The 14,466-nt window shown below is 55.2% G+C and overlaps 2 protein-coding genes across 2 annotated transcripts; one reads left to right on the forward strand and one right to left on the reverse strand.

The window, feature by feature from the left end:
- Positions 1-985: 985 nt before the first annotated feature.
- NKX3-2 (NK3 homeobox 2) lies at positions 986-5,253 on the forward strand. The gene is made up of 2 exons (XM_036990785.2): positions 986-2,100; positions 3,604-5,253. Exons 1-2 carry the CDS (start codon positions 1,635-1,637, stop codon positions 4,131-4,133), a joined length of 996 nt encoding a protein of 331 aa, XP_036846680.1. The 5' UTR covers positions 986-1,634; the 3' UTR covers positions 4,134-5,253.
- A 2,647-nt stretch (positions 5,254-7,900) lies between these two features.
- LOC118967410 (uncharacterized) lies at positions 7,901-11,971 on the reverse strand. Its single transcript, XM_073238083.1, has 4 exons — positions 11,715-11,971; positions 11,323-11,525; positions 10,723-10,788; positions 7,901-10,386 (listed from the first exon to the last, which is right to left on the reverse strand). Exons 1-4 carry the CDS (start codon positions 11,969-11,971, stop codon positions 10,112-10,114), a joined length of 801 nt encoding a protein of 266 aa, XP_073094184.1. The 3' UTR covers positions 7,901-10,111.
- Between the last annotated feature and the right edge of the window lie 2,495 nt (positions 11,972-14,466).

The raw sequence follows: 14,466 nt of genomic DNA on the forward strand, positions 1-14,466 counted from the left end.
ATTTGGTGTTAAGTTAAACCTCTGGTAAAACTTACGGAGACAGTAAAGTATGCTACTTGAGCAAATTTTTATCTAAAAATAAATAACAAATAAGTAACAAATAAGTAACAAATGTTTTGATATGCCCACAATATTTGTGTTTCTTAGCTTGGTTCCTTTTATTACATAAAATATGCAGTACTTTTTTTAAAGCACTTAATGTAAGTTCAGGATCATTACTTATGGTACTTCCCAGATACTCTTTTTTAAAAAAAACAGGTATCTTTTTCTAATCTTATTCAATTTACAAATAACAGAATATTTAAAGAACAGATTGAAAGGTTTTTATTTTCCTTTCTGGTGTAAAATTTAACAAACTCTAATTAAATGCAGTTTTAACAGCCCAGGGAAAAACCGCACAATTTCCAGAAACTCTCTCAAATATGCCTTCTAATTTCTCGCCTGAATTTGGTTCTCTAACTGTACAGTCTTTACCTTTTTGATTCTTCTATAGAAATCAAATCAAATACAGAAATCAAATCAAATCTAATACAAAAATAGAGTGATTTTAATTATGCCAGCGAAAAGAATTAGGAAGCCCCGAAAGGAGAAGCACTTTGTTCGTCATAAGTACGAACCCTCCTAGAAACTATGCGTGCGGTTTATGGGACAATGTTATCTTTTATTCTCCCTTCCCCCGTCCCCCGGATTTTGAGTCAACTAAATACCGTGTTCCATGAAAGCGCTGAAATAGGGGTATATATCTACAGAGGTAAGCAACCTGGTATTTCGGGCAGGATGTCTGGGTGGGTGAACCGCCTTGTTGCTGGAGATGCTTCGAGCACCACGCCTGGGAGGAAAGGGGTTAAGTCAGACCCTGACTTTCTCTGCGATCTGTGCCCAGTTTTGTCTGTTACCGTCAACATTGCCCAGCTGGAGCCAGCCAATGGGCGTCCGGGAGCGCCCGGGACAGCCCCGTGAAGGGGCGTGGCCTAAGGCTGTCACTCAGCGGTGAGGAATGACACCCGGGCGGGAGGAGGGGGCCCCCGGTGGAACGCTGGTGAAGGAAAGAGAAGAAGCAGATAAAACCAGGGCAGGGGGTAAAAAGGTGCCCCGCGCCTCTCGGAATCCAGCGGCCGCCGCCGCCGCCGCCGGGGGTGCGCTCCGGAAGAGCCGACCCGTCAGGGAAGGGAGAGGACAAGTCGAGGAGCCAAATACTGCAGGCGGGGAAGACAGAGGCGCAGAGAAGAAGTTAACTCCGGCCGAGCGCCCCGGAGGCGCTCAGGAGGGGACTGCGGCCTCGGCGGGGCCCCCGCCGATCCTCCCACCACGTCCTCCGCGGGGGCCGACCCCAGCCCGCCCCTAAGGGCGCGAGGCGATGAGATAATCCAGCTGAGCTGCGGAACGAGAGCGTCTGGCGCTGGATCGTTGGGGGAGGGGGTCTCCGGGCGGGGTGGGCCTCGGAAGTGGGGGTGAGGGTCTGCGCCGACTCCTGGCCAGAGGGGGGCGGGGGCTGCTGCGCCGCGCAGGAGTGGGCTGCAGGGGCCTCGCGCGCGGGGCTCACTCGCGCTGCGGCGGCCCGCGCGCTCCCTCCAGCTCGGAGCTGCCCCGCGCCCCGCCGCCCGCTGGGCCGGCCGCCCCGGCCTGCGGCGCAGATGGCTGTGCGCGGCGCCAACACCTTGACGCCCTTCTCCATCCAGGCGATCCTCAACAAGAAAGAAGAGCGCGGCGGTCTGCCCGCGCTGGATGGGCGCCCGGTGCCCGGGGGCACAGCGGTGGCAGTGGCTGCGGCTCCCGCCGTCTGCTGCTGGCGGCTCTTTGGGGAGACAGACGCAGGCGCTCTGGGGGGCTCCGAGGACTCTCTGCTGGCGTCGCCTGCCGGGACCAGAACTGCTGCGGGGCGGACCGCCGAGAGCCTGGGCGGCTGGGACTCGGACTCCGCGCTGAGCGAGGAGAACGAGGGCGGGCAGCGCTGCGCGGACGCGCCGGGGGCCAGTGGGGCCGGCCGTGCGGGGGGAACCGTGGGCCTCGGCCAGCCGGTCTGCGAGCTGCCAGCCGCCAAGGATCTGGAGGAGGAAGCCGCGGGCCGGAGCGACAGCGAGATGTCGGCCAGCGTCTCAGGTCTGCAGAGGCTTCGCGGGGAAGAGGGCCGGGCTGAGAGGCTGGGCAAGAAGGGCAACCAAGCCAGGTGGGGTGGGCCTGCTGTGAGCACCCTGAGCCCTGGGGCCCCGGGGCTGACCAAGACCCGGAGCCCTGCGCGCTGGCGCATACTGCTCTAACCCTCCGGGAACTGAGCCTGAGGACCAAGAAATAACTCAGAGCCCTGAGTGTTGGAGCGACGCCTGAGCCCTCATGGGGCAATGTCCACACCGGGCTGGGGGTAAACCGCTGCACCCCGGCTTTTTGAGTCCATGGTCAGTGCCTTCGGCGGTGTCTGTCTCCAGTTCCCCAAAATCAGCCAAGGGGAAGAGCGAGGGGCCCCGAGACCTCGGGTAGCCTGTACTCAGGCCCTGGCCCAGAGAGCAGAGACACTCTCGGCTTGAGGTTCCAGGGTCCCGCCCCACAGCTCAAGGATAGGTAACGAGGGATTCCCCAACATGGGGCCGAGGCCGACGATCTGCCGATCAGCGAAGCCCAAGCTTTGGGAGGAGAGCTAATTTAGCTTTCCCAGTCCCAGCCCAGGAGGGCTGCCCTGGGCTGAGGACCCAAGAGCTGCAGGCAAACCTAGCAGCCAGCTGAAGGCAGAGGGGCTTGATTTAGGTCATCCAAGGCACAGCGGGGAGAGGGACCCCAGCAATGAGCTGGCACGTCATTTGGCAGAGAGAACCCTGCGTCTGCCCTTGTGGGGTGGATGCTGCAGTCAGCTTCACGCCGGCCCCATGCAAATAGTATCTGCCAGAGTCAGAGTTGGAATTCTCTGCTAGGGTGCTGTGAGGAAGAAGCCAAGCAGCTGGCATCAGATGAGGGTCCAAGGAATCAAAACAGTGACACCCTCCTCCTCGTCCCAACCCCCAGCCCTCTTCTCATTTCTTTGAGAAAAGAGAAGGAGAAGCCCACGAAGGCCTTGTTGCATCCTATTGCCACAGACTTCACACGATCCCGGGTGGTTGGGGCCCTAAGACTCGGAATACTTCTGTCCCCATGATCCAGCCCCCACCTTCCCTTTACCTGAAGCCGCCATGCGTGTGCCAGGACCATGCCTGTGAGAGCATGAATGTGGGGAGGCGGGTGAACCCAAGGAAGGATACCGAAATGCAATTTGGAACCCCAGGACTCAGCGCAGAGAGCTGAGAAGGCTTGTGAGGATGCTCAGGCCAAGGACCCCCATGTTACCGAGGGGAGCCTGAGGCCCAGAGAGGGCAGGCAGCTGGATCTCGGCTGCACAGAGTTGATACAGCGGCTGGGTCCGTGGCCCTCAAGAGGAAGGGCCTAGGTGCTGAAAGCGAGTGCGAGGGATCCTGAGACTTGTCTTCACGACGCACAGCTTCCAGGCCCTTCCCACCTCTGAGGTGGGATCAAAGTGTATTACGGGCCCCCCACCCCCACCCCATCCCCGCAGTTGAGGCCCGACCTCACATCCCCTGCGGTGCTGACATCTGTTTCTGTTCCCACTGGGGTTCGCAGGCGACCGCAGCCCGAGGGCGGAGGACCACGGCGGTGGCCCCGGAAGCGCACGCGTGCCGACGCTGTGCAGCCGAGCCGGCGGCGGAGGCAGCGGGCCGGCGGGCGGCGCGGAGGAGGAGGAGCCCGCGGCGCCCAAACCGCGCAAGAAGCGCTCGAGGGCCGCCTTCTCCCACGCGCAGGTCTTCGAGCTGGAGCGCCGCTTCAACCACCAGCGCTACCTGTCCGGGCCGGAGCGCGCCGACCTGGCCGCCTCGCTGAAGCTCACTGAGACGCAGGTGAAGATCTGGTTCCAGAACCGCCGCTACAAGACCAAGCGCCGGCAGATGGCCGCCGACCTCCTGGCCTCGGCGCCCGCCGCCAAGAAGGTGGCGGTGAAAGTGTTGGTGCGTGACGACCAGAGACAGTACCTGCCCGGCGAGGTGCTGCGGCCACCCTCGCTGCTGCCTCTGCAGCCCTCTTATTATTACCCTTACTACTGCCTCCCGGGCTGGGCACTCTCCACTTGCGCGGCCGCCGCGGGCACCCAGTGAGCTGACCTGGGGGGAGGCAGAAAACGATCCCCACGCCCCAGCTCCAGATGGCCGCTGACGGCTGTGCAGGTTGTGTACTGCACAGAGGCGCCGCGCCGAGGGGGCAAGTGGTGCATAAAATACAGCACCGGCTCTGCTATCCAGCAGTGGGCCCTGGCAGCGGGACTGAACGTCCAGAGGGGTCGCCTTTTTCTAATTTGGACAGAGGCACCCTATAGCCTAGGGGCCCTGCTCTACCCGCCCCACGCTCATCTGCCTGGAAGCCCTTGGACATTATTTATTACCACGACAATGTTGAATTTGGATTGTGTCTGCCTGGGGATGGCGTCTCCCCAGAGCAAAGAGAACTCCTGGAGACCACATAGCCTGAATCCCCAGAATTTCAGGCCTGCCGGGAGCTTCGTGCTAGGCCACACTAGTTCATGGTATCCATGCTACCAATCTATGTGTATCTACATATCTATTATTTTTGAAAATCGCATTTGTTTCAAGGGGGTGAGGAACCCTGGCAGCCCCAAGGAGCCCCAGGCCAGTTGATCTGAACCGTGAAGGGTTTGGTTTTCGGGCCCTCTGCCCCCCCCACTCCTGCCCCGGAGTCAGAGCTCAGGTGGGGCTCCCTATTGGGTGCTACATGTAAGGAAAGGAGCGCCTTAGCCCAGGAGCTCAGGGCAGGCAGGGGTCCTGAATCTCTTTCCTCTCTGAGGTCCAGAGCCGCGACCAACTGGGGGGCGCCTGGGAGCCCCCGAACCAAGAGAGAGCAAACTCGGCAGCCCTTCGTAGAAATTTCCCTGTCTTTTTATTTTTTTAAAGTTTTAAAAAGGAGGTTAAAACTTGTAGCACTTTTCAGTTGTTTGTACTCAAATGACGGTTATTTTTGTATTCAATGTGAATATCCCTACCAGCCTCTTATTGGCTGGCCCGCAGTTCGGCCGCCAGGCTCTCTGTCTACCGTCCATTTGCAGGATTCCTGTGTTCGGACCCAGGATTCTCCCATCCCTGTCCCTGCCCCTAAAACAGATTATCCTGTCAACCTCGTGTCAACTTCGCCGCTTTTGCCTCCTTCAAGGCACCGTGCACTCAACTAGAGTATTAACTTTAAAAAGATTTGTGAAGTTTGGAAGTTCTCTTCGCTTTATTTTTCTTTTCTCATTTAATTTATAAACCTTTAGTTTAACACGCCCTCCTGGACGCCGTGTTTTCTCTGAGCCTCTTTCCACCGGCTTCAGGGAATCCAGTAACAAAGAATATTTCTGGGGCTCCTTTACCATCCTCTTTCCAATTCTGGACGGAGGACGCTTCACTCCTGCAGGCAGACGCCCTGCCACCCACCCCGCAGGAAGGGTTTACACCCGGGCAGCTCAGGGATTCGAGATTTTCGAGACTCTGCAAGGGTCACCGATGAAGCCCACTGAATCGGGAGCAAATACCCAGTATTCCTTTTTTTCTGGCGGGCATTGGTGAACCCGCAGCCAATTTTCACCCCCCAACCTAGCCTGCTGACCCCTCCACCTCCTTGCGTTCCCTCTGCTTTTCATTCTCCATGCGTTTCTCTAAGTGATTCTGTCTTTAATCTCGTTTCGAGAATAAGCTAGCAAAAACTCCTGTTGAAGCTTTGAAGACGTTAGGGGCGAACAAGGCGATAATAAGGTGTCCCCCGGGGACGGTCGCCTGCGTTCTGACCCGTGCTGAGTGCAAATGCATTCGCCTTGTCCCAAAGCGCTTCCACTTTCTGTATGAGGCGGCCTTATTTGATTCGCACAGAATTCCAAGGTGGGAGCAGAAAACAGGTAGGGCCAAGATTACATATTATCCCATTTCACGGATGAATATAGTCCCGCCAGCGTTTCAGGACTACTCAGAATGCCACAGATTCACCAGAGCCTAATGCTCACCTCTCTGTTCTCTCTTGCCGGGTCCGGGGCGAGCAAGAAGAGTTAGTGCCACGCTGCGGGCGCGGAGGCCTCCAGTCCGCGGCCGAAGCCGGGGAAACGCTGCGGAAACCCAGGCCCTGGCTACTTTCAATTTCGCCCGCAGTGGAAAAGCGCACTGCACCCTCCTACCCCGCCCGCAGCTTTTCCCAGCCTCGGGACCCTCAGGCCTTGGAACCTCAGAGGCTCGGGACGGCGGGGCGGAGGGTCCCAACAAGCGTTTTACGAAAAAATCTCCACTTCTGGAAACAAGAAAAAGCAAAGGGAAAGACAGAAGCCTTCGCGATGGGCACACCGGCGCGCCCAAGTCCAGCTACCAAATGGTTCCTGCAATCATTTTGTTTCTTTATGACATGTTTAAAAATCCATTTTAATTTCGTAAATAATCGTGAAAGTATTTTCCTTCTACAAAGTTAGAACATTTCTGATAATGCTGAAATCTCCCCCCTACCCCTTCCCGTCTCCACAGATGGCTCTGCCTCTCTCCAGAGGGTTTTTTTTTTTTGCGGAGTGAAGGAAGTCGGTATTTTCCCCGTCCGAAAATGGCAGTTGGTTGTGACGGCGTCCTAAGACAGTAGTTTGTTTCCCGTCCGTGCGAATTTGCAGCTGAGAGACTGTCTTCCGAGCAGGCCGGGCGCCGCGCCTTTGCTGACCTGTACCCTCCCCGGCTCCCCGCCAGGGCCAGGTCTGCTAGGCTGGCTCCGGACCCCCCGACAAAATTACTCAAACGAATTCAGTTTGACCCGGATTGTTGCATGTCACTCGGGCAGCCATGAGGCTGACGTTACCGCCAGCACCCCGAGATCTGAATCCGGGAACCAGGCAGCCTGGGAGGCCAGCTCGGCTCCGAGGATTCCCCACCGCATTTTCTGACCCAAGATGCGTGTCTCGACCTGGTTCCCCGGCCTCAGTCGCATTTTGGTTAGAAATTTGCAGTATTACTTTATTCATTTCCTTTTCTTTTTCTATTACCACTCCGTCGCCCCGCCCCGCCTTGTTTTTAAAAGAAGAGGAACAGTCAGTCCTGCTCCCTCCCCGCCCTGCTGCCTGCCCGAGGGCATCTGCCCCCACCAGCTCCTTGCGCCCCCTGGGCTGCGCCCAGCCCTTTCTGCCTTCTCCGGCCCGATCTCCCGAGCAGCTGCCTTCTGGGCCCAGCGGACTTTTGACCTCTTCATCTTTCTCAGTCCTTTTGTCCTCAGTGAATCTCAGAGCTGCCCTTGGGGATCGTTGGGACCGACCCACACACCTGCACGGGTAAACCAAGGCGGGAGGAAACGCTGGGAAGGGGTCAGAACATGCTAAAATCGGTCCCAAGGAGTCAGGCTCAGCCTATAAATAGTGTTCTGGGCAGCAAATTTAGTATGGAATGATGCTAAATATCGCTATTGCGTGTGTGCATGTGTGTGTGTCTGAGTGACTTGAGGATTTGAAAGAGCTTCTCACTTGAGGACTGCAGTTTCCGACGCGAGGATCCAGAGCAGGGGCTGCACAGACCTGGGGGCTTCTTGGTGAGTCCTTCCCTTCCGGCCTGGCCTCCTCTGGTCTTCACACTCAGGCCTCAGTCCTGACCACGGCTCCCTCCCATTTGGGTGTGGACCCAGCGCTTACTGGAGTCCCAGCCCTGGAAACCTGGGGTGCAGGGTGAGTCTCTCTCTCCAGCCCTCCCACCCTACCGCACCGCCACACCCCATACCCGCTGGCCTATTGGCCATGGCAATCCCAAGCTGTGCCGCACTCCAAGTGATGGGGTTTGAGGGACTCACAGATCCCCAGACAGTATCTGCAAAGAACTGGGACAAGTAGGGGGAGTGTGAGGATAGGCAGCGTTTCAGAAAATAAGGTGCCTCTGGACTGAGGCGAAATCTCCGCTCACTTGCGGCTCCTCCAAGCTAGCAAAGGGCGGAGGGTGACAACAATCTGACTTCATTCTGGAGGGTTCAAACACGACGTCCCCCCGCCTCTCAGAGGTGGTTTGGTGGTGCCAAGTCATGGCCACCGAGAAGTTGGGCTCGTAGAGGGTGATATCTGGGGGCTTCTGAGGCGTGGGGAGCCTTTACCGACCTGGCAAGCCTGGCAGGGCACAACTAGCATTGCAGATGCAAGACCTCACCCCAGGCCTGCAGATGTTCCGTGGAGAGGGTGTCCTGTGACCCAAACCCCCAACCAGCTGCCCCACCCATGTTTCATCGGTGCTCTCCACGAAAAGGTACAGCATGGCCTCCCACAAAGTCCATGAGTACAGCTAGCTTTACAGAAAGGCCCCTGCCTCGGGAGAAAACTGCCCCCCGACGGAGCCTGAGCCTCTAGGATATTTAGAAATTTCCCAAAACCCGAAAAGTGGAGGAAGACCTCCCGGACCTCAAAGGACAAGGAGGGGAGCGAGACAGATGGGCTCTGGGGCCAATGAGCTGCTGGGCTTAAGTCTTGGCGGGCCACCAATCTCACCATGCTGACAGTCTTAACTGGGAACCGCACCGACCTGCGTGGGGGAACTGCAGAACACAGCTAGTGCTTGCAGGTGCTCCCTAAAATCAGAAAGCGCAGGGAGGAGGAGCCTGGGGGCTGTTGGTACGCACTCTAGCTGCGCGTGGCTACTGCAGACGGCCGGGCCCAGAGCCTCTAAGGAAGCAAGAACAGAGGCTCCTAATCCGAGGGAGGCTCGGAGGAGAAGCTAAAAAATACCTAACAATAATAACTGTAATTCCATTTGTTGATCTAGGGTGTTACACGGGAAAAAGTGCTTCTGTCTGTCTGCTGAGGTCACCTTGGCCTTTTGGACAGGACCTCCATTTTACAGGTGGGGAAACTGAGGCTTAAAAAGGAGGTGTAACTTGCCAAAGTCTCAGGCCATTCATCAAGAGGTCTCTTCAGTGTCTTTCAAAGCTCATCAGCAGCGTATTTCAGGAGTTGAGGCGGAAGGGTGGATAATCTTTTAGAGTTGGCATCCACCAGGTTTGATTATGGGTGGTTGGATCACAGAAGTGTGAGGGTGCGGAAACCATTAAACACTGTGCAACTGGTATGGCCTTTCTATTAGTGTTGCCATGATGATTAGTATGATGAACTTCTGGCCAATGCATGAGCTGATCTGAAACAATCTTCCTTGAACTCCTGCATCCAAGGGTTCCAAGTAGCATGTTCAGCGAAAGGTCCCTCAGAAGTAAAGTTTTCAACAGTTCTTAAACAGTTTTCAAGTCTTCTGATAAATATGTTTTAAAAACGAAGAAACGCCAACGCAGGGTTGCAAAAATTTTGGTTATATTGTAAATGGTTACACCATGTAACTTAAGTTTTTTTCCCCCTGGAGTTACACACAGAAGTTATTCAACAGAAACTGGGTTGTTCAAATCATTAAAACATTTATATAAGAAGATTGATTCCCAGGGGCCCTACAAGCAGGGGTGCTCAGGTGTAGGGTACAGGCTAAGGTGAATCATGAACTTCTTTCCAACCTGGTGGGTGTATACGATGCTGTGCCTCCTATGAAGAAAACGTCAAATTCGGGACAATTCACGAAAGAGGACTAGGCAAATGGCTCTGCAGCCCTGCAACCCGTCGCTAGCGCTGTAGTGAACAGCTAAAGCGTTCTGGCTTTCCCGGAGCTCACCCGAAATTCGTCGCATAGGTGAATAGCATTTCTTTGCTCCTGCTGGAATGTCAAATTCAAAAGGAATATGCGGTAGCTGCTGGAGCCGGGCGTCACCTTTCCTCAAGCCTCTGTCAAGATAAGCTCGCTCCAGGGCTCAAACATTTCTTCCACGCTTGCGTGAGGGTGCGTGACGCGCTCCCCCGGCCCCAGGTCCGCGCTCTCACCTTCTCCCTCCCACAAACACCCCCGTTTTCAAACCTTGGTGCCTCCGCCCACGGTCCCGTGTGCGGCCCCTCAGCGCTGCGGTTAGCTTGCCTGGGAAGCCAAGAGCGCGCGTTCTCTGCAAAAGCCACACGGTCTTCAGCGAGCGCCTGCATCACTCCTTACTGTTCCTGCAAGTGCAACTACAGCTTCTGACTTGGGCCGCTCAGTAGTGTGGGTTTCTCAGTGAGTCCTTCCGGTCACGACCTGGTCCCCGCAGGCGGTCCACTCAGGCCTCGGAGCTGGGCGTGGACCCAGCGCTCAGGTGAGTCCCGGTCCTGGGAACCTGGGATGTAGGGTGAGAGCTTCTCTCTCCAGCCTGCAAACTCACGAGAGTGGAAAGTGGTCAGATTCGGCTTAATGGCTCCATAGGGCCGTAGGGTGATTCTGCCTCGGGCCTGGAGTCTACAGGTGGGAGGTAGTTCTGCCATTAACTTGATGGATCTTAAGCAATTAACTTCTTTTCTCTGGATCTCTATTTTAAAAAAAAAAAAAAAGGTGAGATACTGCTTAAAGCTTCCGAGTCATGTGGAGTCCACACTCCCCTCTGGCTTGGAGCAGAGGAAAGGACAAAGCCTTTCTACTCTAAATAATGTCCCCCCTAAGCGGTTTTTTAATGGTGGTGATGGGGTGTGGAAGGGGAGGTTGTTTTGTTTCATTTTTTAAAAAGTAGTTAGGTCCTTGGAGTTGCCACCCTGCAGGCCTCTCCAAGGTCATTATCTCTGGGTCCCCTGTGTCTGATTCCCAGGCCTGGGTGGTCAGTTGTTTGGAAAATCCAGCTTTTCCTCGGTTACGACTTCTCCCCACTCACCGCGCTCGGAGGCTGTTCTGCCTCTGTGGCCGACGAGCTCCGGACCCTGTCCTAGAATGGAAACGCCTTAAGAAAAGAAAAAAAAATTAATGTCACAAGTATTTTCTCTCCCATGGTCTAACGGAGAACAAGGGTGGGAGGCATGCTGTAAAACAAGAGCCAGTAAAGCTGCTTAATTTAATAAGCTTATTAACATTTTTGAATGACTCCCCTTGTGCGCGCCAAGGCCTCTCTTGGTGGCGAGGCGGAGCAGTGAGGTGGGGATATTGAGTCACCGACCAGCACACACGCGCGCCGGTACTGCCTCTCTGGGCACTGGGGTCCTGGTGAGGCGGGGGCTGCTGGGCGGCACCCACAGTGCCAAGTAAGGACCCCGGTGTCCCTGGTCGGGCCATGCCTTTGCGCGCACCAGCTGTCTGGGAGACTGTGACGTTGGAGGATCCTGGGCTGTGTGGGGTCACAGGTCGCCGACGAGCTCGAGTGACCCTAAATGCGGCCCCGAATTGCCCCTACAGCTTGGAAAAAGCCGCAGGTCTGGGGGTTTGCCTCTCTACAACATTTTTGCGTGTGTTTTTTGCAATGCGAGTGGGTGGAACTGACCTTCCTCGCTGCAGATTAAAATACGAAGTAGTAAAATCTCCACTGTCGCGCAGGTGTCGGGTAACCCTGCTCTCGTGGGCGGGCGTCCGGGCTTGGAATGCGAGCGTCCTGGACCGGGGGTAGGAGTATCACACGAGCTACTACTGACTTCCGGGAGTCTCTCCTCCGCAAGGGGGCCCGGGACGCTGCCCCTCCTTTTATTTCTGAGGGAAGTTGAGCGACGCATTCTTGGTACCCGGGACTGTGGGAAAGGAAGCCGGAGACACGCACGTACAAGGTGGTGAGAAAGGGTGGTGGAGGAACGTGCGAGCACGCGGGGCAGGTGAGAGAAAAAGTGGGCCAACGAGAAGACCTCGCTTGGCCCCGTCGTCGGTGTCCAAGTTCTGACTCACCGGCCTGGGGCCTTCCCCAAGTCAACACGCCCGTAGGTTTCGATTAAAAGTCCCTCCTGAGTATGTCTCTCCTCCCCGGTCCTTATCACCTGCCGCAGTGTTAAGTGATATTGGGTACAGCGCGTGCGCTGGGGTCGTCTGGCCTGGCCTAGAGACCTCTGGAAAGACAGGGCCCGGAGGGCTTGCCCCCGTGGTGGCCCTAGCGCCCAGCTCAGCACCTGTCGCTCGTTGACGTTCAATGTACTGTAAGGACTCATGAATAAAGACCAGGATCCTGCAGTTCTGTCCTCGTGGGGCCCGACCACGCACATCCCACCCACCAGCCTCGGGCTCCGAGCCCTCGGTCACAGGCGCAGGCGCGAAGCTAGCGCGGGGCAGGAGCGCGCGGAGCCTTTCCCAGCCGCTTCACATTCTGCTTCTCCCGGCCGATTGGGCGCGGGTCTTAGGGAAAAGGCCAAGCACGAGAGTCCGGTGTGTCTGGCGTCAAGTTCTCGGGCCTCAGGTTCAAGATTCTTCCTGGAGCTCGGCAGCTGGCGAGTAGGTGCTAGCAAACTCCACAAAGCGTCTCACCATTCCATGCTTTATCGCATTAAATGCACATAATACCTAATTAGCTAAGGGCTGAAAATCCGTGGCCTTGAATAAACATTCTGTTTCCGGTCTACATGGGCGTGGGGAAGGGCCTAATTCTTAATTGGACACATGCAGTGTTGTGGGGAGGGCTAAGCTGGTCCGCAGACGCAGACACCCGGGTGGGGAGTGGGACACCCTTGGACAAGTATGGGCGGGAGTGTCAGGTGGCTGGGCCTGGCCGAAGGGGCTGGGCAGCAGCGTCCCCGCCGAGCTGCTGCCCAGACACCTTGGCGTGAGCTGGTCTCATGCCCCTTGGGTTGAAACCTGAAGGCCGTGCTACTAGAAGGGATAGCCGCTTTGAGAGACCTCCTAGCCCCTGATTCCTAGCTTAAGGGCTTGGCGACACAGTAAGCATTCACATATTTTCAGATGAAAGATTCCTATGTATAGTCTTACGCTGTAAGGATGGATTCTGGGGCCACCTCCCTCACATCTCATGGCAGGTAGTTCTGGTTCCAGGAGAGGCCACAGAAATAGGAGAAGCTGTGTCCAAGAGCGCTCAACCGGAAAAGCTGAACCGGGGTATTCAAGCCCAAGGTCGTTTTTATTCTCCTAGAGAGAAGGCAGGAAGAGCTTCCTTCTGAAAAGCCCCATGGGAACAAGCTTGGATTTGGGACCAAGCGGTCCTGAAGACCTAGTCCCAGCTGCTCAGCTGAAAATATGGGTAATTACTCCCAGTGAAGATGGAATAGTCTAAGAACACTGTGCTTCTTGAGCAGTAGGCACGACAAAATACTCATAGCCTAACAGGTAAGTTTTGCAGTTAATCATAAATATTCACCAATAAAAAATATTGATGTATGGAGATGATAAGGGGTAGACAGGGAGTGCTGGTCAATTGCAAAAACAACCAAAACACTGACTGCAAAGAGTCAACTCCCCACTGGAAATTTTCGAGGCAACAGGTTCTGTGTGCATTTTTGTGCATCCTTTTTAACTGCAGTTGTGGTTTTAACATAAATTCAAAATACAGACTTTTAAGGTTTAAAAGAGAAATACACTAAGTGGGGAACTTCACTTTCCAGTGGATTCCTTCTGTCCACAAGAACTTGGAGAAGAATCTCTTAAAATAATTATTTCCTAAGATGTGTATTATTTATTTGATTTACAGTAATGTTCTCCATGCAATGCCGCCTGAGTGGGGGAACATCCCCAATACTGGTCCTCAGTGTTTGTGGGAGACCGGTGTCCCACCTTCCTGTTCTATCCTGAGGAGAACGCAACCCCAGAACACCCTTGGGCAAGTGCCTGCCAGGGGGAGACCTCAAAAGAAAGCTCCTGGGGGAATAGTAAACAAATATTTTTATTTGAAGAGAAATATCTTCGTTATGAAACCACTAGTGACCTCATTTTACTCCTTCATTCATTTAGTTGTTCAAATACTCAGCAGTATCTGTTAGGCTCCTATTCTGTGCTAGGGATGCAGAGAAAGACCCCACCTTGGCGGAGCTTACCTTTAGGTGGAAGACAAGGGTGGACGTGCCAACAGGGAAACAAAGCAGGCTATTACTGGGGGTTGGGGGTCTTAGTCGAGGAAGGTCGCTGAATGTCAGGTATCTGAGGGGGCACTTTCGTGCTCACTGATCTCTGGGAGCGGTTGCTGCCTCTCTAACTCCATCTGAGTGTCTCTATTCAGGGCTAACAGTCTGTCCCTCTGTGTCCCTTCATTTCAGTCCCTCGCCCAGCCTTCCCTACTCTGTGTGCGCCTGGGGGCAGAGAAAATGACTAGAGCTGTGAGCACCGGCTGCTCCTCACGAGCCTCGCTCTTAAACAGCCACCGCATCTTCGGGAGGCCTGCCAGACGGTTAGGAGGGAGAGCCCCCGGGACGCGGTGCCCTCGGGAGGCGTCTGAGGTCCCGATTACTAGCACTACCGCGACGTTTCCGGAGGCGGCTGGGGGCAGTTTCTCTTTCTCCCACTCCCTCCAAGCCTGTGAGGGCCTATCACCATCCTGGTAACCAGCGCTTTAAATTTAGTGCTTAATCTGTTTTCCTAAGTGCTTTACATGAATTATTTCATTCATTCCTCCCGGCAGCTTGATTAGTATTCCCCTACTTTGGGGATCGACCCTATGCTGCGGTTGTTACTGGCGGAACTGGGGTTCGAACTAGACAGTCTG

This window comes from Manis javanica, chromosome 5 (genome assembly GCF_040802235.1).
Source record: "Manis javanica isolate MJ-LG chromosome 5, MJ_LKY, whole genome shotgun sequence".
Lineage (NCBI taxonomy): Eukaryota > Metazoa > Chordata > Mammalia > Pholidota > Manidae > Manis > Manis javanica.

What these genes read in the sequence shown, in the direction of transcription:
- NKX3-2 (XM_036990785.2), top strand. Translation starts at nt 1,635, where the DNA reads ATGGCTGTGCGCGGCGCCAACACCTTGACGCCCTTCTCCATCCAGGCG. An exon ending in GATGTCGGCCAGCGTCTCAG is followed by an intron (nt 2,101 to 3,603) that starts GTCTGCAGAGGC and finishes TGGGGTTCGCAG; the next exon opens with GCGACCGCAGCCCGAGGGCG.
- LOC118967410 (XM_073238083.1), bottom strand. Translation starts at nt 11,971, where the DNA reads ATGAGTCCTTACAGTACATTGAACGTCAACGAGCGACAGGTGCTGAGC. An exon ending in TTGGGGAAGGCCCCAGGCCG is followed by an intron (nt 11,526 to 11,714) that starts GTGAGTCAGAAC and finishes AACTTCCCTCAG; the next exon opens with AAATAAAAGGAGGGGCAGCG. An exon ending in TTTAATCTGCAGCGAGGAAG is followed by an intron (nt 10,789 to 11,322) that starts GTCAGTTCCACC and finishes TCTTTTCTTAAG; the next exon opens with GCGTTTCCATTCTAGGACAG.